Raw genomic sequence first — 24215 nt, 5'->3', positions numbered from 1 at the left:
AGCTGTTTGTGTATTGTTATAGTTACCCGTTATTATTAACTTTATCTCACAGGACATAACTTGGGCTACAGTAAGTTTATTCGTCAAGTTGAGTAATGATCTGAATAGATCCCAGGTTCCAGTATGGATCAATGATTTCATTTCGCCTGAATAAATGTCAGAAAGGTACTTAAGGCTGAAAGCTAAAGAAACAGCAACGATATCATAAAACTAATTTACTCGAGCTGTTTCTCATCATATTTGTCTCTCCTGACTCGACAGGTAAAACCATTGATTGCAACCATTATTCTCTGACTGAAAAGCAAACTAACACATGAATACTCCTGCCAACAGCTGAGACCAGCAACACTTCTGCCAAGGAATGTTTGTTTTTTCATGGCCGATGTAATAGATTTTGTGTCATTTGCCATTCCTCCGCTCCACTGCAGGCAATATTGCCTCATAAGGTTGCCTGACTATTCTGGTGAATGAAAGGCGTTTTGGTTTTGTATTGGAGCAGCATCATAACCACTCTTGTCTTTTATCTCACACATATTACCTTTATAAATGTTTCCCTCAAATCAGTTATTTCACTTTAACCTTGACTATTCAAAACAAATGCTCTATCTGGGAACGTTTGCAGCTGCATCCAGTCTAATGCATCCTGTTGCTTTACCGAATGAAAGAGTAGGAAGCACAACATTCAATGTTAGCATTTTGAAACCTTGCATCGTTCAAGAAAAACAGCATGCACCTGCCACGTACAATTAATTTACCGCCTGGTGAACATGCTAAGTACACAAATTAGACAAAGCCTTGATGTTATTTGACAAAAGGTAATGCTTGGTTTGGCAAAATGCAACATGCTAAAATGCTCGATGAACAACCCAGAGGTAGTTTATTGCAATACACTGCTTCCAAGTTTTTACAGAAAAAAAAAAAAAACCTTTAGCCAACAATATTTTAAATATCTGCCCCACTAAGACCAGTCCATGTCATATTGGGACACACAGACTGCATAGACTGGTTGTAGTGGGACAGCAGCACACTTCATTTTGTCATGTCCTCATTGGTTTCACTTTTCCGCATTTCCCAGTGCCACTTGCACTGCAGCAACTTTTTTTTTTATGAAAGTACATTTTGAGTCAAGTATTTTGCTGGTTCTTGAGTTAGACTTGCCTAAAGTAGTCATGAATAATCTCTGCAGCTCTATAACCAAGATGAACAATAAACTTCTAAAATATTGTCTCTTCCTGATAATTATTTCAAGTCTTTCTTTATGAAGTCGCCTTAAAAAGATCTAAGCTTCCTTTCTTCCTACCATGTTGTGACAGATTCAGAGGGACGATGAAGGAGATCAGGCAGTTCTTACTTCATTTAACTGCCTTATTTTATATTGTCACGGACAAAAGCAGGTGAGAAGCCAAATGCACGACAACAGAGGGAAAATCCAGAAACTGAGCTTTATTGTCAAAAAACGGGTAGTCAGTCCAGACCAGCAGACCAATCAGAAGAGCGGCAGACAAAGAGAGCATTCCAGAAATCAAGCAAGGGTCAAAAACCGGGTAACCAAGACAGGCAGGCAAACAGGCGACATCAAGAACAGACAGGGCAGGTACGCTGGAGTCAGGATCAGGATACAGTTTTGGGAATGATGGGATGAATCACGACAATCTGGCAAGGGGTGTGGTGACTGGGCTGAGTGTATGTAGAGTCCGGGCTGATGAGTGATTAGCTGCAGGTGAGACTAGGAGCACAGGTGACCGGAATGAGCTGATTGCAGGAGAAGGATCTGGAAGACAGGAGAAGTCAGTGCATGGAGAAGCACAGGCCAGCCTCAAGCTGACAGATATCATAAACAAATATTTACTTGCACGTTTTATTTCTACATGTCTGCGTTTAAAAAAAATCGTAATTATTTTGTTTTGGTTCAGACTGTGCTGTGGAACTATAATTTGTCGGCACTTCCTGCTTATAATTTAAGGTTTGGTCAATCTTCTGTTTGGTTGGCTTCACATCATGGGGCTGATCTGCTTCATTTTCCTGACTGCAGCAGAAGGACATTTAAAGCGAGCAGGTGAGAACTGGAGTCCAGTCAAAACACTAGTTTGCATGCAGAGAGCTAAGTTACGTTGGGAGTTCTATAGATCTGCCGGTTCAACGTTCTATTGGTATCTGCTATTTTATGATTGTTACCTTGTTGGGGTTGGAGTGTGTGTTTGTGTCCATGATGAGTGTGTGTGATTTCTGAGCTGTATAACTCAAAAAGCTTTCAATGGATTTCTCTTGCATTTTGTGGAGAGTGTGAACCTAGAGATGGGAAAGCCGATTGGATTTTAATGCTATTCAGGCGTGGCAGTGTGGAACATTTCAATGATTTGCCAATATTTTCCACATATTATGCGTTAATAAGTCGTGTCGGATGGATGAAGCTTAATGCGAATGTTGTGTTTCCATACTCTGGTGAAGCAGTAGCAGTCAGTGAATGCTAATGCAACTGTCCCCGGGTTAATTCTCACTCAAATTTTAAAGTTTAATAGTCCTTGCCTGAAGATATCTATATAGATAAAGTCACTACTGGTCATAGTGCCATCCTGTGGCAAAAGGAAATGCAATGTTTCACACTCTGATGCACGCATACTGCCCCTCTAAAACCTATTTACCTCAAATTGAGTTTCATAAACTGCTCCACAGCGACTGTTAGTTTCACCACTAAGCAGGAGGTTCTGAAGCTTGCCCAGGCCTGCTACAAATAAATTGTGTATAAAGATAATTGTCGAGGAACCATGTGGCGCATGGACAGAGCATTTGTTGAGACCGTACAGGTAAAGACGTTTCATTTGTTTTAAGAGGGATGCAGAGAAGCCGGGTGGTCGTGTGGTGGCTGAGGCATCCACACATATTAATGCCTACATTTTAATGAATGGGCCGAATCAATGGAGAGATGCTAGCAATTCCTCTTGTTTACATGAAAAGGCTTACCTGCGCCCGCTGGTCTTTCTGTCTCTCTTTATGCCTGCACATCAGTCTGGTAAATGCTAATGGCTGCCATTCAGGCTGCATGCGTAGACAAAGATCCAAACGCATTGTACGGGGAACACAATCAGCAACCAGCGACACACATCCATCATGACAGCATCATATCTATGTGATGACTTTGCCCGAACATATCCAACAGCTTTGCATTAACTACATGAATGAAAGTCTCTGTATGTAGTTCAGCGAATGACAGAGCATAATGAGGCAATTTCCATTGGTGGAGTGGCTGATAGTTATTGTTCATGGATGAAGGTGTCTGATATTGTCTAGACTAGAGGCTCTTCAATAGTGGAGAAATCTTCACACTGTTGCACAATATAGAAGATGGGTCTTGTTAGCAATGTCATCTCACAAGCTAATGGCACTAAAAGGAACAGTAAATATTTTCCCCTTATCCCAACAATTTATTTCTAAATGACAGGCCAACTAAATGTGTCCGTTTTTTAACAAGCCCTTGTGTGCCCATAGATGTAAGAGGGTTCTAACAATATTCTTCATCAGGATCTAGATCACTAAGTTCTGGAGATGCAACAGATTTGACAATTATCTGGATCAGCGCAGTTTGAGTTACAATTTGATCTTTGCTACAAATCTGTGGCTGTTTGCAGAATTTAGTGGATTGACTCGATGGATGTGAGCACAGCAGCAGAAACAATGAATTTCCATAATTCATTATTTCCTTTTCTGTCAGCGTGTAGTGTTTTAATTTTCAACATACCCATGAGCAAAGAAAGGAACTCAGTCAAGGCAAAACAAGACTCTGGCAACAAACACAGCTTAATTAAATCTGATAATTAGGAAACCTGTGTCTGATTTCAGGGTGTTCGCTGTGTCCATCAGGCAGTCATATGACCTGCAGCAATCGTCTCCCAACAGTAGCATTATTTATTTATTACATAGCAATAACACATCTTACTACTCACACTTTGAGTGGAAGATCTTACTGTAATGTCATTTTTGTCAAAGCTTGGTAGACATTGGATTCCATGAAGTTAGAAGACAAAGACTCAGCCCTATCCCATAATGTAAAAATATTCTGCATCTAGAACGTGACCTGGGTCAGCAATAAAATCCAATGGACTGTTCCTTTGGTCACACACTACCTCCAACATCTTTACAATTTGAATATTCATGTTAACAGGAAGCCAAAGTAACACACATTGCCCCCAAAAATATTTTACTCATTATGAAGTATTATAGAACCCTTTCATAGGGGGATCAATCACAAGGTCAGGGCACGGACAGGGAGAACCCAAAAGCATGACAGGAAATGTAACTTTAATGTTCCAGCAGACAAATCAAAATAGGGCAGGCAGTAGATGAGTTCCAGGAGACAGGCAGAGTTCATAAACCAGGTAATCAGGCAGACACATCCAAGCAAGTACGGGCAGACAGGTGAAATCCAGAAAACAGGCAGGTACACAAAGCAAAATCCGAATACGAGTACTGGAGAGTAGGAACAGGTCACTGACAACCTGGCAGAGAGCAGACGACTGAGCAGAATATAAATGCAGTGGCGCTGATGAGGAGATGAGCAGCAGGTATCCAAATGACGGGTGTGGCGGGCAGTGTAACGAGGGTGGAGCTACGTGTAGCACGAAGCTCTGGCCGGGTTTCTGACGCACAATCACACTCTTGAAATCTATGATTAAACTTGCATCATGTTGACGTGTAGATAATGACATTCGCTCACCTTGGAGGAGACAGCTACCATGCATTCTATGGTACATGCTAATAAGAGCTTTTGTGCATTCATGATTCAGAAGCTGCACCGCTCTGCTTTGGGATCATCGTGACCACACGGACCGATGCCTGCACTGAGAGGTGGCATTTTCCAGTTCACTAGTCTCCACCCCTTTGGCGTTCCTTGCATGCTTTTGCTTAAAACAAACTGCGAGGTAGCCTCCTGAAGCAACAGCGTCCTCCTTGCATTCAAATCTCATATGTCCTAGATTCAGCAGATTCATTATTGATATCAGGTGAGCGTTTGGTGCTTCATGTATGTAAATACACACACACACACACAGGGCAGCTGAAATGTGAAATCAAGCAGAAACGTGTGTGCGTTAACGCATGCATAGTTGCTCATTAGTTCAAAGAGGAGGTGGAGAGAGGCCTCCTTGGGTGTAAACCAGAGAAGAGAGGGGAGGACAAAGTGTGAAATGCATCATTATAAGCCCTTCTTTCAAAGACTATGCATACTACTCTACCCTGCCTTTGTTTATTTCCACTGAACACATCAACAACTCTGTGCTGTGTGAGCCACAAACTGAGAGAAAATATCCAATAATACTTTTCTGCATTCATTCACGCAAAGATTCAAATTCGCACAAATTATGAATAGATATAAATGCATAATGTAACAGAGCACAGACTTTAAACCTCATTTATACAGTACTTTTCCAAACCAGAATTGCAAAGTGATTATGAAGAAAAGAGGAAACGGAACAGGATGTAGCCAAGAACACAAATAGAAAAATCATAAAATACTGCATAACATAATTAATGTTTAGATTCAGCAAAAAAGATGTCTCTGAATGTGTAACCCTCATCTCTTCGCTCAGGAAGTGCCACAGCTGAGGGGCTTTAACTGCAAACGCTTAGTCACCTTCTGTCTTGAGGCAGGAATCGTCCACACTCATTGGAGGGTGAGCAACAGTTGAACAATGCAGCTCAGCTGGGAGCTAAACCCAAGTGCTGTAGAAGTGATCAGCAAAATGCTAAAACTAACCAGCAAAGTCATAACACAGGGCTCATGTGATTTAAGAGCAGAGTAGTTGCCTTTTGTATGAGCGCTGACGACTTTTTGGCTCGGCCCTGAATACAGCTGGTAGCAGTAAAAACTAAATGTGACAACAAGCGGGCATAAACGACCTGCTCAAGACATGAACACGCCATACCGGAGACGTCCATACGGTGACACTGTCCAAATAAAAGCAAAGTCAGTTAAAACACAAATTAATTTCCTGCAGGGTAGCATGCAGGATATTATGTTTTTTGAGCTCGTTCCATACCCACGGATCATAAAAGGAATACAAATGTTTTACAAAGCTTTGTGTGCACCCGGGGGACGTGTGAAAGAACTGGATAAAAAAAACACACAAATACTTTTTACTCTTCACTGATTTTTGGCGGCAAAGAATTCTGTAATCTGCATAACAATGCATCTTGTGTTGGCTCATGGTTTATCTCAGCAGTAGCATAAATACACAGAAGAAAGGACCATGGATGGAAGCCTGGGGAACACCTGAGGTCTGAGGGGCAATGAAGGGGGCAATGAAGGCCTTGACCTCGGCAAGTCCTATTTGATGAACACGGTGTAAAGCTGTGCACGGCAGTGGGCATGATAGGGAGGCGATCCAAATGGCTGATGCACTGTGCAGAGCTCAGATCCATTAAAACTGACTTGTCACCTGCATTGGCTCTGAGTAACAGGATTGATACCTTGCAGGTTCATTGCTATGATGAACAATTGATTGCAATGATTTCAAAATGCAAGTCATTTGTTGAAAGAAACCAGCTGTGAATAAGATGTTCGATAAACTTGGTAATTTAGAAACTGGTTGAAAAGCTTGGCATCATAATGAGGAGGACAAATCTGTGTGCTTGAGGTCGGATCATAATTGCCAACAAAGTCAGAAAGTTATGTGCATTTTCCCAGTGGTTGGTGGAGCAGATAATTTTAAAAGGGCAGAAAATGCAGTGGGGAAGAATGGCGGTGGGAGACCTTGATCTAAGAGAGTAATCCATTTTCATTATGTGTAATTGTTCAGACCCTGAGAGCTTCACCATTGATCCTGGGGTAATGTCACTTCATTAATGCACCGAGCTTCAACAGAACTTATTACATTGAAGGCCTCCATCTCTCTGCATAGCACATATATGGCATGTACTGTAACTGTTTCTCGCATCATGAGGAGAAAAAAAAGACGACTGTACATCATCTAATCCTCATCAACTTGAATTTAGATCTGTTCTGCTCTTTATTGGATGCCGTCTTGCTTTTAGCCGCTTTGTTCAGCTTTTATTCATTCTGCCTCTATTTTCATAAAGTCTGGGTCCAGTCACTGTTGTCTGTATCAAATTCCATACACCTGCTTGCTTTAATCAGAAGAAAATGAATGAATGCCACCTGCTATATGTAGATGAATCTATGATTTACCTTTACACTTGTTATAACTGTCAATCTCCTCAAGTCAGATTCTCTGTACTGTCGAACAGACATCGAGGGGCTCCATCTCGAGCAGGAGTTTCTTGGGGTGAATCACATCTAACCAAGATTCATGTAACTGAAACCTTAAAACATACAGTGCAGGTCACACGTCACCTGATCCTGCTGTTTTGTTGAGGGTTGCAGCAGGAATGGCATCCGGCATAAAACTTTGCCAGAATTAAGCATGCAACTCTAAATATAAAAGTCATACCGGATCGGTCGAGGCCCGGGTTAACAACGACCGCCATCAGCGCTGTGTTTAGTGCAACTTTCACTAAAGACAATTTAGTGGAAACTAAAAATGATCAATTTAACTCAAGAACAACTTCAGGAATGAATCCATAGCCCCCATGAAAGCTCCATGTTGTCAGCTGGCCATACGCCTCTCCTCCAACACAACACAACTCAAAAATAAGCTCACACAATCTACGTCACCAAGAGGCAATAAAAAAAGAATGTACATCAAGGATTGGACATCTACGACAAGAACTCTATGCTTTGTAGCACTGAACAGATGATACCAAGAGGCAGATTATCTGGGCACTGTTACCAGCCAGAAAGACAAACACAACCTGACCAATGGTCTATTGAGACTGGTGGACAAACACAAACCTGGCAACCTAGCGAAAACAGACTGCACCACTTCTGCCAAATGCCCGAGACAGAAAAAGAACAACAAGTCCTGCGAAAATGCAGCTTTAACAGACAAAAGAACCACGTTATCGACAAAAACAAAACACAAATTCAATATTTACTTCCAGAAAACAATCTGGTATTGAATATAGCAGCAGTAAATATGTCAGAACATGTCACAGCCTGAGGGAAAACACAGCACATGAAAGAGTGCTGACCTCCTCCTCCTCCAAAATCTGCCTCCTCTTTATCTTTTCTTTTCTAGTCCTGGTTCATGTGATTCATGTAATGTTCCGATATACTAATCAATATTGCAATCTTATGCTATTCTTAAATACAGAGCACGCACATATGGTGTATACGTTACAAAAAGTGTGTGAGGGAACGGGGCTGATCATTTCCTTTATTAACCGGGACAAGGGTGGCAGGATGGTGCAGTGGTCAGTTCTGTCTTTGAGGCCTTTCTGTGTGGAGTGCTCTCTCCAGGTTGTGCTCTGGATGCTCTGGGGTCATTCTCCAATAGCTTCAAAGCATGTAATATTGGTAGCCCCATTTATGGAGCCTATACAAGGCAGGACTGTTGCTTTTGTAAGGAATTGGGACTGGACAAAGATGCCTATTTCATAATGTTAAATCATTATTTGTGAATCAGCACTTTAATTACTGTATTGTTAAACCAATAGAGCAAATATCAACCTTGAGACTTTGAGGAAGATGAGATGGAAAGAATGACGCAGAGAATGACAGTTTAAAAACCACCACAAGCAAACTAAAACTGAGCAAGTGGAAGATTCCACTTTGAGTTTTTGTGTGCAGTGCGAGACTCCTTCACACCCCACTGACCAAGTCTCATAAAGCATCCGTGCCATGCATATCTCCCCTTTGGGGCTATTATCTTCACACCTCTCTGCCCTCACCATCACAACCGTTACCTCTGCACCGCCTCTCCCGCCCTCACCCTTCTACTTGGCCGTACCCCGAGGTGGCATTGTTGGAGATCCGTTTCAAAGGTTAAACTGGGCCCCAGTCAACCGTGGGGAACCTCTAATGGCATAAGCCAAAAGTCAAACACACCAAGTTTGCCAAAGTGATTCTTGCTGTGAAACGCATAATGGTGTGTGCAAAACACTTTTAAAGGGGATTGAATTAACTTTGGAAAAGTCCCAGTAATAAATTAAAAGAGTAAAAATGCCTTGACATTTATCAAATGCAGGATTTAACAACTAGATGCTAATCCAACATGTATTTGTACATGTTGTACAAATGAAAATCATGAAAACAAAGGACTAATTGCGTTTACGGCACCTAAATGCCGGTTGCCACGTTGGCAACCAGTCGACAGTTTTGTCAAATCTAAAATAAGCAATTTTTTCAAACTAATATTTGTTAGTTATGACACTGTTATGTCTTTGGAATGTTACAGTGGTAAAGTCAAATAGAGATGGACAACACATACTTAGTTTGGTTAGGCCAGTGCCAACAAGAAAAACACAACTTATCTTTGAAGACCTTATAGAACCTGAACTTGTGTCTTGTGCATTTGTTTTTTTTTTTTTTTTATACACAATGGTAAATGGGTTCTGGCTGAGTGAGCTCTAAACTCTATAGTTTTTTTTTGGGGGGGGGGGCTTCTTTTCACCAGTTTTTAACATTGTTATGTGGAAAAATATGTCTGACAGCGAAAGTTTCATTTCAAGGAACAATGTAAAATGTTTTCATGGAGACCATGATTAAGAAAATAAAGATAGAGAGCACTCATTTAAATCTCTCAGGCTGTGACAAAGGATGACACAAAGTTATGTAGCAAATTGCTTTAGATTTCTGGAGTTATTATTATCTCGTGGAAGTGCTTACTCGAGATGACAGAAAAAAGTAATTCCTTTTTTATTACATTGAAAATGGGATATGCAGATTGGCGGTTGGGCAGTCCTACGGTTGTGGTTGTCTGCATTACCTACAAACGCTGTAATTTGTATAAAGTGATGAATAATTCATATAAGCTATTATTTGTATCAAACAGGACCTCAAACATAACGTCCATATTGCCCAGACTCTTCAATCAATACGTCGACTGCCGTTTTTCCTTTTGTATTATTAAAATGAAAAGCATTTATTCTCCTTTCTGACTAATTTCAAACACCACAACTCTTAAACGACTACATCTAAGATCCTTGATTGTAGAGATGGACTAAGGACACATAACTTTTAATGCAAAGTCTCATCTACTCAGAGCAAAACCTTTTTTCCACTAGAGGATGTAATAATCCGTACTACTAGAAATATCGAGAAAGTGAATGAATGATATGGATCCCACGTTATATCCATTCTATTATTCCTAATTTCATCTGGACTGGTGCAAAGAATGTATTGAATCTCTCTTTCACACACGCAGCAATATGATTGTCCTCTGCTTTCTGTGGCAGTCACAGCATCCACTGTATTCAACACTGGGTGGTTGCCGGCTGCTAACCATTCTGTTGTAACTCCGAGCAAAGGTTTATTACTGTTGGGTCGTTTGTATGTGGCGTGTCAGTCAGGCTATTGTTTGCCAATGTGCTGTATTTAATCGCAGTCCATGGTAGTCTACAGTACAGAAGTATGTTGGGATTAAACTGATTATTTTCCATACCAACAGAGAGAAATGCTTGCATTGTTCTTTTTGCACAGAACTCGCTACCTACCACTGACTGGATCTGGCAGCTACACAGTACATGTGCCAGACTCGACTCACAGTTGGTCATAGTGCAGCTGATACTCACAATCAGGCCAACTTGGCTGAGTAGCTGAAGCCCTCTGTGTGTGTGTGTGTGTGTAGAAAAGCACATCAGATGATGTGATGCAGGAGGATATGTTATCAGCTAGAGTAAGGTAGCATACCTTATACGCTGCTCTCTTCTCTCTTCAAGCCTTCAAGCTGCCTGTGACACATTTTCATTTTTTCATTTTCAAGTTGACAGGATTAAAACTCTTACGGTATTTCCCCCAACATCCCAAGAGTCTTGTGTGCTTTTAAAGCACTGCGACGAGACTGTATATACCTTCAAGTAGAGTGCATCTGCTTGCTCTTTTGCCTTCCAAATATTATTGATTTTATTTTTTGGATTTTATAGTGAAGCTGGACAACAACGCCTTTTCACATATGACAGGACAGATGGTCCTACAGCACTCACAAAAATACAGTTGTCTCACAACTGGATGCCAATGAAACGTGGATTCAAATGTCTGCTGTTTAGAAAGTGGCCAGAAGTACATGTGGAGCACTAAAACATGGGGGGGGGGGGGGGGGGGCTCCTATATAGTTCAGCTGGAGCTACTTTACAGTGGCATTGTGCGATGGTAAAATAACCATTAACAGTGACATCAGCTTCAAATCTGACATGTGACTTTCAACTTGCTGTAGGACGTCTGTAATTGCAGCTGTCAGTCGCAATAATCAGGTGAACAGACGACAACAAACTATTATTATATCCTCAGTCCCAGCTTCATTATCCGGGCTGCTCCACCAATGACAGCCTGCCTACTCAAAGGGGTAAATCTGTGGAGAGTTGCACCTAGCGCATTGAGACTGGTATTTTTTTTTTTCTTATCTAGAGACTATGACAAGAGGAGAGTTTGATAAATGGTGATGGTGGAAAAGAATTGTGCTGCAAATGCTTCTTGGTCAAAAATAATTATTTCCTTTTTAAATGCGGGAGACTTTTTGTATCGTTCCCCACTTTCTCTCTCTGCCTCTTGTTCTGACATGCACTTCGGCACCTTGGGTGAATTCATTGAGTGGATTGCTCTGGTTAGAAAGGGCAAAACAGAAATTGGAAGTATGTTTCCCGAATGGAAAAAACTGCCCTGCATCTGTGGATTGAGAGGAACGCTGCTAATTGATTTAGTGTAGCCAATTCATCTAATTTGTATGTTTTTGGTGGTGGTGGGAGGAAGCCGGCAAACCCGGACAGAATCCACACAGACGGGGAAAACATGCAAACCCTTCACAGAAAGACCCCAAGAATGAAGCATGAGAGAAAAACATCGTATTGGATGCCAAGAAAGCCTCTGCAACCTCCTCTCAGCTCCTCATATCTGCTGAAACATGATCTGTAATTGAATATTCTATAAATCTGGAGTCACGAAGTTTGTCTTGTGCTTCACTGAACATTTTCGCTTAACTCAGAATTCTGCAGGATCAATGAGACTTGAGATCCAGCAAGGGGTACCGTCATTTAAAATAAAAATTCTATAAGTTGTAGAATTTCGAGGGATCAATTACAAAATTGTCTGTCTGTATGTCTCTGATTAACAGCATTAACAAAAACCCAACAGTTCCACTAGTTTGAAAAACTCATTTGACCTTGACATTAATTTATGCAGTCAGGTTAACTGCTTGGTTGCCTATTTGTTGGAACTATTAGCAGTGGAAATAGCACAGTTTGAAAAGTCATGTTTTGGCAAAATGACAAAGCAATGCTGGAAATATTTATCTTCTACTCTTGATTTTTCAATGGTGTAAAAATCAGGAAGCAAACATGAAAAAATAAAATAAAAATCAGCTTCTGATTCAATCATAGCTGAGGAGACGGAACAAGTTTTACAATCATTCTTTGATTTTTTTTCATTCAAAATTATCTCTATTTTTGTTCTTAATCAGCTGACATTTACTTTTCAGTAACATTCATTCTTTTTCTTAACCACTTATCCAAAACGCCTGGGGTTGCTGGAGGCTATCCCAGCTGACTACAGGCGAGAGGCGGGGCACACCCTGGACGAGCAACCTATCGGCATTCTCTTCATGCAGCCTTTAAGCTCCACCGGAGTTTTTCCTATACTGCTCCCATTGTCACCCCCGATAAAATATGGAGCCCTCACGATGGGGCCTAATCTACGAAGACTCATATTTATCATCTTTATTGTGCACACCGCAATAAAAACATTATTTGTTGACTTGGATGAAGTCGTTCCTGATTGAACTGTCATTGGAGGAAATATTAAGTGAGGATGGATTACAAAGCAAGTAAAGTGGGGACACAAACTCCTACTGCGGTATGAACACTCGGCACATGGAGTTTCTGAAGCCACCCACAGAGGCCACCTGCTACAGAATGCCACGTGAAATTACAAACTGTTGTTTTTTTTTGTTTGGTTTTTAATCAATATTCTGGCAGATGGATTTTGTTATATTTGAATAAAGCCCCTTGAGCTGTTTCCCTCTTGAGTCTTCGCTTTTGGCTAAAGTAAGGGGAATGTCCTACTTGCTGTAACGACATCAGCCTGTCATGAACTGGCAACATTGAGCCCCGCCATGACGCTACATAAGATAAGTTGTTTCAAAATCCTACACTGATGTGTTTAAGCAAATTACCAGAAAGAGATGATCCGCGGAGCCCACAGCTCCTTTATGCCCCCCAGATGTCTTTACTACATCTATCTGAGTAAATAATAAATGTGCGCGCTATCAATAGCAGGGCATACTCTATGGGAGGGGGCACTACGAATATCAGCTGACATGTTAATAAATGTGATAGGATGGTGCTCTGGAGTGTGTGAGAGAACATATAATAATATTAATATTGGAAAAGCAAGTGTGATTTATGACTTTCAGTCTCTCCACATGTAACCGCATGTATTTTTATTTATTTATTATTCTACACCTTAGTTTCATTTTTCCACGCTGTAATCATATATTGCATTGTTCTGCAGCTGCCAGCCTCTATTTTTTACTGTCAGAGCTTGCTGAGGTTCCTGGTTTTGAGCTTAACATAGCAGCTCGTGGCTCTGCTGCCATCTGTCCCACCTCTTTGTCTTTGTGATGGCTATTTGCTCAGTCTTTTGTTTACACACACGAATGGGCTGAGCAGATCACTCCATGCGGCTGGCAAGTTAATTTATCCTTTGAAACATCACACTGACATCTTATCAAGGGCATTCATAGTTGAACAATGTGTTTCAAATGTATTTCTTTCAATGTGTTACTGACACTTGTGGTTGGTATGCATTTATATAGATTTGAAAGGAATTGGATGTCAGTGATACAGAATCCAGGCTCTCTTCTGGATCGTCACCAAAATTTAATCATCTGTTCCTGGTAGCATTCCCGATATTTCCTGCAAATTTCATCCAAATCCATCCAGAACCTTTTGAGTTATCTTGCTAAAGGACAGATAGACAGACAAACGCCGCCTATAACATAACCTCCGCCACACCCCCATTTCTCTATAAAAGGACATCAATGTGATGCATCAAACGAGACTGGCGAAGAGGTTTAAATTCGTGAGTTCTAAATTTGTTTACAGAGTAAGACAAAATGAATATAAGAACATTTTGATGAATCACAGATTAGTGTGTTCATGCGCACAATTTAAGCACTGAACTGAAATTGAAATGTTTTAGACATTGTGAACATTTTCTTTATCATAATTATTTTATCAGACGGTTCCATTCAATTAACCAACCCGTCATAGTTCGAGTTGTCACTTTGAGGAGCGGTGGCTCTACTGACTCACTCTGCAGACTGCTGTATCATCTGTTACCTGAGCTCAGCACCACTCGGTAGTGGTACTTTTGATCCATTTGGACCACCTTTTCTATCAATCCATGGCCCCGTTAGAAAGCCCTTCCAAATGATTCATTATAACAATGGCAAATTGAGAATCTGTTTATATGGTAACAATCTACTCTGGAAGTTGTGAAAAAAATTAACGAATAATTGCTGGACCAAAACCTACAAGCTATCATTATATCTCGACAGCAGCTAATTTTAGGCAAAATTAATTCCTTTTAGAATATGATGCAGTCAAAATTTAGCGGACACAAAGTCCATTTCCTGTTATGAGTCTGGTTCTCCTCATGACCCAAAAACACTTGAAAGCAATGCTCTTGCAGTAATTACCATTGAATTGCTCTGATCATTTGCCAGAAGTTGGATGTTTAATCTTACCAGAATAAATCAACACAAGGAGCTGCTTCCATAGGCGGGATGAATGACGGGAAACGTGATTTCCCTCGATGTGTTTTTGTTTTTATTCTGCAAAACCGTCTCATTGTTGTATTTCCTTTTATGTTCGAGGCTGTCTGAGATGAGAAACATGCCAATGGCTCTGGAAGGCTTCATCACAACTAAGTAGTGCACTGGATGTGCACACACCAATGACCAGTCCATCAAAAAAAGATAATGCAAATAACTGCAGACAGAGAGTGGTACCTTAAAAGTACCTCCCTCAATACCATTACTGTGACTGCAAAATATAAACATGAACAGTCTGCACCATTGGCCAAACTTGTATTTGAGACCTCACAAACTTAATGAGCAATGTTCTCTCCAAATGATGGCGATGCAGCTCAGCATCAAAACAAACATCTGCCTGAGAGTTACACAACAGTTTCCAAACCCTATTATATCTTGTCGATTATGCTGCAGTTCGTGTATTATTGTATAACAAATATGCTTGTTCTATTGAAAGAGCTTTTATTTGTACACAGACACACACAGCAGAGCGTTAAAGATGACTACACAGTGTTCATTACTAGGGTCCCAATTTATATGACACTTGACTTTAACGATTGTGAGATTCATTGAGAGAGACCTGGCACTTTACATCTTATCTTTGGCTGCTCTTCAATTCTAAAAATGTGCCTTTAGTTCTGAGCTATGCCATTATAGACAAGACAGATTTCTGTCTATTGTGGATCTGATTTTATCTCACTGGAAGTAGACGCAACATTTCTTGTCCTTGATACAATACACACACGCATCAACTTGATGTTAAATTCACCAAATCTACACCGTAGTTTGAGCTGCATCATGTTCATATCCTGGCTCAGTTAAATCAGCAGCTACATGCGCTTCAAATGTGAGCGATGCCCGCATAATTCTTTGCCGATTTAATTTAAGGATAAGCTTCTAGCAGATGACTCGGGCATTCTGAGGATCTAATCCTGCTCAGGGAGGAACATGTAAAACATGGGAGCAGGCGAGCGTAATCGTCTCGTGACATGCAGCTCCATTGCCAGAGAGATTCGGACTCTTCATGCCTTCATGGGACTAAAACTTTGTGCCGTTTTGTGGAATAAAACAAGTGCTCTTTCTGTGTTCCTCTTGGATGGATAGTTATCTTGGGAGATTTGTTTTTAATATATATCAGGGGAGTTTAAAATCAGAAATGTACGCCATATACAAGCTTAGCTTTCTTGGCATAGCTACAGTGAATTTTTTGAATTCCTGCCTGAGCTCGCAGTGATAGAAATCTGAGTCTAATTTCCAATGATTACATGTTTCTCCTTCCCCACTAGTGTTTACATGTGTTGTGTTAAATTTTTGATTGTGCCAAGATTTCCAACTGTCACTTATCAGTGAGCTGTAATTACAGCGATTGTCTGGGCTGGGTGAAAGCAGGGAATCAGAGGAGGATTGTATGATTCTATGTATTTTCCTGCGTAATAGCAAGGACTGTAGCGCTGATTTGAGAAACGTGCATTTCTGCACTGTCTATCTGTCTGCTAGGTTAAAACCACACAAGGAGACAACGTCCTCCAAATTCTGTAAAAGTACCCATTTCCTCCTTTAACAAATGATGTAGCCTTAATGACCTAATGGTGGATGTCCTCTCCCATCATCATTACTGTGAGGGCAGCAGCTGCTGCACTGCACTGACTGCATTCCTCGATGGCTGGAAAGCAGCATATTGGAGAAAACGTTCACTCTCGCACATAAAAGCACCTCAAACTTAAAGATGCTTGAACGTGTGTGGTTGAAAGTAGATATACTGTCTATTATCTTCCATAGCATGATGTGTAATACGTGAAACATTACTGTACAACAACAGAGAACAAAATACTACAGAACAGTGAGCCTTAATGCGCTTACATGTTGTTTCCCTTTTTCATTTCTCCATCAATGTTGAATGTTCTTCCACACTGTCTAATGGTATATGTGGTTTATCCACTTTTTTTTATTGAAGCGCCATTATGTTTTTACATAGCAGTCAAAAACCAGGACTACATCATTCCATCAAATGGAATTATCCCACACACAGAATCACATGATTTATTGCAATTCTCAATACTCGGGTGTGAAATATTTTGTGTCCTTAAAATTGCCTTTTTAGAATAGAAATAAAGCTCCATATTTAACTGCAGTTTGCTGAATAATGTGTGACCTCGGACTGATCTCTTCTAGTGTGTTCTAGTTTTTATACACGCATAAGCCCCGGTGAAGATAATGCTGATGTTAAATTCAAGATTGCCAAAGCTATAGCTGGGATATTTGTTCAAATTACTGACCATTTATCAGCTATAATCTCAAATTCTATCGTATCATTTCTATGTAGTTCAGTCTCCAAAGAGTTGGGATTTCACTCCTTTATGACTGCATTTCTCCCCAGAGGAGATCAGGTGTCAGAAGCAATCTAAAAATCATTGCCGATAGCAGACTCACACCAGACCAGGCTGCTATTAACCTTGCATTATGTTGTCAGACTAATCATTTAGCTGAAGCAGTTACCTAAGTACAGTGGTAGATTTTGATTTAATTCTTTTGTGTGACTTTCTGAGGAAGTATGGTTAAAAGGGTGTCATTCTGATGATTGCTTGGCTTCAGAATGATTTTCACATCATCACATTTCACGGTAATGGATCTGCTTGCCAGCATTGCAGACTGAGGCCTGAAGGAGCCCATAAAATGCCTAACAGAGAAGCTCAAGTCGAGTTGCGCACGCTACATCCATGCCTCCACCTGAAAGGAAGTGCATGGATGCAGCGTGGCACAGTCACCCAGGTAAAATGGATCAAGGAAAGGTTTTGAAATATGTAGGTCTCATGAAAGGCTTGTGGGGAAAAAAACAGTGATAAAAAAACACTAATGAATTATATTGTCTCGAAAGCTACCATAGCTTTATATATGGATCTTTATTTTGCAGCTCGGTTTGTGTAGCTTTGAATGATGATCATGTTTTAGAATTCACGCATATATCCTTTATTTTTTTAAAGAGACTTCTGAAATATACAGTGCATGTTTCTCATGTAGGAGTGGATCGATATCTTTGAAAATAGGCATGTTTGACAATACTTGTGTTCGGAGCCATGAATTCAAGCCCTGCCTTATTGCCGATGGAGTCTCATCCTGCTGAACAGGCGATGCAATCAGCGGACCTGCACACTGCCAGCATCATCACGACGAGTCAAACGCTGACCTTGACAGCCAGGTTCAGAGCAGAAAGGAATGAAGATTGACAGAGATGTAATGAACTGTTGGGAATATGAAGTACCCCACTCACCAACACTGAATTGTAGTTTAGAAGGGATATTAATCAAAAACGTTCCCATTGCACCTGTAGAACGTCTACCCGTGTCTCAAAGTCACCCCATAAATTACGCAAAGAGAAGAAAACAAATGGTCAGAGGTGAGAGATTGCAATCGGCAATGAAAGGCTGAAAGGACTCCGACTCTGATTAAAAATGGCAGCGGTACTGTGACTGTCGCCATTCGATTTCATCACCGGCGGAGGTGAAGTGTTTGTGCAACCGTATAATTGCCCTCGAGGTAAAAGACATTAGACTGTGCACATTGTGCAGAGGCAGACTTTGTAGTGTTTGTCTGCATTCATAGACATGTATTTGCCGCCCACCCATTTCTCTGTGGCCTAGATCCCCACTCCACTGCAACATGATTGCTCTTTGATGATACCGTTCTCTCTCCTCAATCCCTACATGTCACAAGTTGAAACACAAGAATGAGGAAAAAAGAGAAGCGATGAGTTCCACCTGTCTCGAGAAACAAAAAGATGATGATTATTTTTGTAATTTGCTCTCACATTCCAATTTCCGTGGTGCCACATTTCATTTTTTTCATGTAATATTTTGTGACTCACACTCGCAAAGATAGAAGTTTTAAACAATTGTCATGGGTACAAGGTAGAGGTAATTGACGGAGGAACATTCACAACTATGAACCTTGTGCAACAATCATAAGCATCTTGAACTTTCTGTTACCCAACACTCCTCCCATGCACCGACCTTTCCTCCTTCAGACACACAGTCACTCAGGAAGCTGTAAATTACTGATAGAAGTACAGTGTGATGCTGGGGGACGTAGGAACTTTTAAACATCCCAGACCAAAACAAAACACAGAAAAGACAACGAGTAAAAAAGACAAATATGATTAGAAATGCAAAATCAATTCTAAGACATGTTTGTTTCTTTCATTTCACTTTTACTGAATACAAAAAAAAATTTGATCAAGTTTTTTTAATCTGTTTTTATTATATACAGTATGTACGAGGGTTAAAACTTCACATTAGAGACTGTGTTGCAATAATACAGGGATTGATGAGAAAAGCAGCTTTTAGAACTTCTTGCTGATCTGTCATCCGGGAAGACATGGACCCATCAAAAGGACCCCGTTATCTTTATTGCCGCCTTAATTCACATAAAACATAAGAAACACACAGATACACTCCTGGCCAAAAGTGCATGATTGACAACTGTATATATTTATTCATAACTGTAACTTACAGCTGCTTTGCATATTTTGATTTCTTATTTGTCTCTGTTTTACTGCTATTAATACAAGAATGTCCCTCTCTAACGATGTGTATTGCCATGATGAGATGAAAAAGAATTATCCAGAAGGTGTCTGGTCTAGTAGTCAGACACGGAGCCTGTTCTGATTTTCCTATTTATTATGACTGGCCTGCGGCATGAACGGGAGGTGTTTCATGATGTTGCATAATGTGAGACCCCTCCCCTGCCAGGTGACTTAAAACAGCTTTAAAAAAGACATTACATTTCAATAAAGGCATTGCGTGAAGGCATTTCCTGTAAAATGTGAAATAGTCCCACTCCATCACTTGTAATTTAAGTGTATGGTTTCTGTAGCTCCAGGGATTCAGCAGTTTGCTTTATTATTAGCTTATTTTCCTATCATTTGCAGTGTTGAGGTTGACAGTCCTGCACTGAAAAATGGCAAGCAACATCGAAGGATGGCTTTAACTTGTGGTGTGTCTTAATGTGTATCTTTAGGTTGTTGCTACACCAGCTAGTTAATAGAAATGAGGATTTCCTCATGACAAAACATTTTTTCTTTCATTCTCACTTTAGTGAAAATTGCTCTATGATCTGGAGTCTTTCTCTATGCCAAATTCTTATTAATTTTCTGTAAAAATATTGATGTACTTCCTCTCTGCAAGACTGGACAGCAGCAAACAAATCCTGCAGCCTTAATCTTCTTGTAACTTTAAGCTGCTTTGTGTGGTTGCAGTTTTTGGTCTTTCATTTTTATTCCTTCTCTGACTTCTATGTCTATGTTTCCTGTGTTTTTGTGTTAAGTTCCACTTCTGGCAGCTGCAATACTCTGCACAAATGACCTTGGGTTTATAAAGAACATTATGCACACATTGCTGTCCGGCCCTGTCAGAAGAGTCAGTTTTCATTTAAAATTGTTCTCATCTTTGATGCCATCTTTCGTGCATGTCATGGCTTATGTGTTGTAGCATGCAGACTTAAGTAGGAGTTTTTGTTAGCTGTGTAGGATATACAGGATATACATTCATATTAAATCATTTTCACCGAGAACATAATTGAAACTGATGGTTGACTATTATCCAGGATGCAATGAAGTGGTGCTGCCTGCCTTGGATCACAGTGTGTGCGGCTTCATACATGTATGACAATCTCGTCATGAACCCATTTCATTAGAGCGCTGTGCAGTACATAGTGCTCTGAACTGGTGGCTTCTTGTCTTGGCTTGTTGCTAATCAATCCATCGGTATGTGCTGCAGCAAAATTAAGAAGCTTAAGAGGGAGGTCAAAAGGGCAGAGAGAAAATCCCTTTAAACCTCTGACCTCTGAAGAAGAGCAGTGTCTATAAATGTTAAACGAATGGCTGCAGAATATTTGAGGAAAGGAGAGTAGAGTTGGAGAGTTGATTGCAGTGCTGGGAAGTTTGTCTAAAGAGATGTGAATCTGTTTTATGCTGCAGTGTGAAAGCCCCGTGATGAAGGTGTTCTTTCCTGATGTATCAGAGTATTATTTCAGTCTTTTTTTACTTTTGTCTCTCTGATGTCTTTTGGTGAATCTTTGAGGATAGAAGCTTTTAGAAATCTGACTTTAAACCTCCCCAAAAAAGAATTGACCATTCTCACGGCCGGATTTAAATTCATCCATCCAACTGCTTGTTCTTGCTTAACTCTGGTCGGGGGCTCCATGCGACACTTTGGTCGTTCATTATCATTTTAAAAATGATATTAAATAAAAACAAAAATCCAGTGGTTATTTGATGTCCTGCCACCATATTTGATGCTCTTCTTCCATGGCAGGATGCCCCCCCCTCCAAACCAAACAGACTATTAATGTTTTATACTGATTTGATTTTTTTTAAACAGAAATTGAAAATCAAATCACTTTTATACATTTATAAATGAAAAGGATCATATTGTTTTCAATTTTGGTTCTGTTTTGTCTTTGTTTTTTGATATGTGTTTCTGAAAAGGGAATCAAATGACCTAAAGACATCGCTGGGGCTGGAGCCAAATGTACAGTAGCTGATAATGGACAAGTAATCAGTTCCTCACAATCAATCAAGACAATTTTCCTATTATTTATTTCAAAATATGAGTGGTAGCCTTTCTTCCCAGTCTGCTCTGCCTCTCTCTCATCATACCAGCAGACGTGTCAAATAAATGAAGTAACACAAATTATAACAGACAAATACATTAAAATATTGTTCTCTGCCACATTGGAAAGCTAATTCAGGCATAGACAATGTCTGTCTTCTGCCTGCGGGGGGCTTTAAGTGCTGTTTATATCGAAGCTGTTGCTCTATGTAAAATATGTATCTGCACTGATGCTGTCCTTGATTGATTTTCTGTCAATTCCTTTCTCTGACAAAGCAAAAAGCAGAGCGCTTGTGCAGTATTGCTAAACTGAAGTACTGAATTGCCTCTAACTACAGCCACAAACCAACAATAGTGCAAGAGTCTGTTCATTTTTCTTTTTTTTTTTTTTATTGCAGCCTTCACTGTCCTCAAAATACAGCAAAGTCAGCATGAAATAGCAGATGCATTAGTCTTGCTAAATTACAGCTCATGGGCTCAATTGGTACGGCCTTAAATAGACGACAGGGGGTCGGCAACAGTTTTGTCTTCCACTGATAGGAGCAACTCATTCCAGGCCTGTTCCACTAATTTATGTCACCAGAGACGCCTCCGTGTGTGATAAGAGCCATCGCTCTGATTATGACACGGTAACTATTTTCCCTCAGATGCGTCCGATGACCTGATGTAAGGAGATGTCTGTCTCATGATCAACTTCTTTTTATCACGGCGTTGATTCACCGTGCAAGGCGTGGTCTTTTGGTCCTGCTTCCCAATGGACCATTCTTCTCACACTGGGTTAAAAATGTGGGCTGAGGTTCTGTTTTCTTATTGGTAGCGGGGGGGGGGGGGGGTGTAACCTGTGGGACTCTAAGTCAGACTACATGTTGGTGTGTGTCTGACTTGCATTTTTGATGTGTGTGTGTGCAGCAACTGTGCACTTGCCTGTCAGACGAGGAGCAGGGCAGTGACAGGCCCAGCCACTGTGATTGACATGTCTACTGGGAGTTGAATGACAGGTGGATTTGGGTTCACTAGTTGAACTGGAAGAAGAATGAATCCTTCTAAATGTGCACGCCTCAAACCAGTTAAGGCTCCTGGATGTGAATCTTAATCAATCTGCATTCTGTCTGAGATGGTGACAGCAGATGGATGTGTTTTGTTTTCACCACAGAGAAATAATGCCTTGACTGAGCTTTTCTTTGATGCTGCGAATAGTTTTTGACAGACCATACCGTGACCCCATGACTCGGCATTGACGGCTCTAACTTTAGTCAGTGTTGTGCTACATTTGTTGTTCATCAGTAGCCTCAAAAAGCTGAGTCGGCTCTCGGCGAGCATCTCGCTGTTATCGAGCTCCACCAGGGGACGTCCCTCATCTATCATCATCCGTTCATCTGCCTCTGTCTGTTTACTAGCGTTGTCTCTGTTCATCTCCGTCATGCCCCTTCTCCCATGTCACCGCTGCCTTCCTGCTCCTTGTTGTATCTCTACAGTGTCCTCCCTTCAGTCACCCACCCCCCAACTTCGATCCGCCGCGAATGTATATCTCTTCTGTCAGAGAGTCCCTATGCAATCCCTCCGTCTCCCAGGAGTTATCTATCAAGATGAACTGTCTCTCTGTCTTTCCGTCTTTGTCTGTCTGTGTGTGTGTCAAGTGAGCCAAGAGACCTGAAACGCCTCACGGACGGCGTTTTAAGTCTGAGTGAGCTTTGGCCATGGAGCTCTGACAGGAACTTTAGAGAGCCTGTCTGCAAGAAGACTGAGGAGGAAATTGAGAGGGCATCGAAGAGGTTATGAATCCCCGTACCGAGCCCTCTGCTGACAGTAAGCTCACCCCTACTGGCTCTGAGATGAAGCCAGAGATGGATGGTAGGGATTGAGGAGATGGACACGTCCCAGCTGAGGACACAGCTATGAGACGTTACGCTGGAGATTAACCACATTTTGAAAGACTAAGGACAACAGAGTGAGGACAAGCCTATGTACACTTTTGTTTCCCTGTGAGGATGTGACCAGCACTGATGGTCTCCAGAAGGCAGGGAAGATTATGCCTATAAATCCCTTCATTCTGGTGTGTGGTTTCCGAGATGGATAGATTCAACACGGGCCATCTCAGACAATGCCGTTTCAGTTTTCTGTGACCCTGCGTGGACTTGGCTTTGGTCTTGACTTGTTCTCTACCTGCTCATTTCGATCCATCAGGCATCAGGCTCTGGACACAGCTCTATGTGTATCCTGGAGGAACACAGCACTGCGTCATGGGCCGTTTTACGCCAACCCCGGTCTGGTCTGCATTGGTTGTGCTCATCTCAGTCTGTATGTACACAGAGAACTTTGAAACTTGTTCACGCGAACTTGCTGGTTTGGAGCGTTCCGCCCAACACTACTTTATAGGTGGCATACATTCTTGTTGGCTGATTAACACTGTTAAAAACAGAGGCTTGCTTGCCCAAGGTGAAGAAGGCCGGTCACATTGTTATGCCCAGATACAGCTGCAGGCGTAAGGGTGTGAATACTCGTCATTAGTGGGAGCTTTTGAATGAACACTTCTTCTCTTTTTGACCTGTAAGCAATTCAGCAGCAACAAAAAAACAGTCACCTGGAGACGTATAGACAAGAATGTAATTGTCTTGATTCAAAGCACCAGCTAGGTTTATGTTACCATGAACATAAAGGTCACACTAATACGCTGTAATGCATGATATGCCCCGGTGGGAGGCCTTTACAGCCGGTCCCCAGACACCCGGAGCTGTGCTACCAGTTAGCTGCGAAC

At 41.1% G+C, this 24215-nt stretch overlaps 1 protein-coding gene across 1 annotated transcript in view; it reads right to left on the bottom strand.

The window, feature by feature from the left end:
* rtn4rl1b (reticulon 4 receptor-like 1b) overlaps nucleotides 1-22882 on the bottom strand; it is a 29309-nt gene extending 6427 nt beyond the window's left edge. Inside the window, exon 1 of the mRNA XM_068745765.1 lies at nucleotides 22675-22882. Coding sequence (XP_068601866.1) covers nucleotides 22675-22882 — 208 coding nt within the window. The remainder of the gene's footprint in view (nucleotides 1-22674) is intronic.
* Nucleotides 22883-24215: the final 1333 nt, after the last annotated feature.

The sequence above is a fragment of the Brachionichthys hirsutus genome, chromosome 11 (genome assembly GCF_040956055.1).
Source record: "Brachionichthys hirsutus isolate HB-005 chromosome 11, CSIRO-AGI_Bhir_v1, whole genome shotgun sequence".
Taxonomy (NCBI): domain Eukaryota; kingdom Metazoa; phylum Chordata; class Actinopteri; order Lophiiformes; family Brachionichthyidae; genus Brachionichthys; species Brachionichthys hirsutus.
This window is presented reverse-complemented; position numbering and strand designations above follow the sequence as displayed.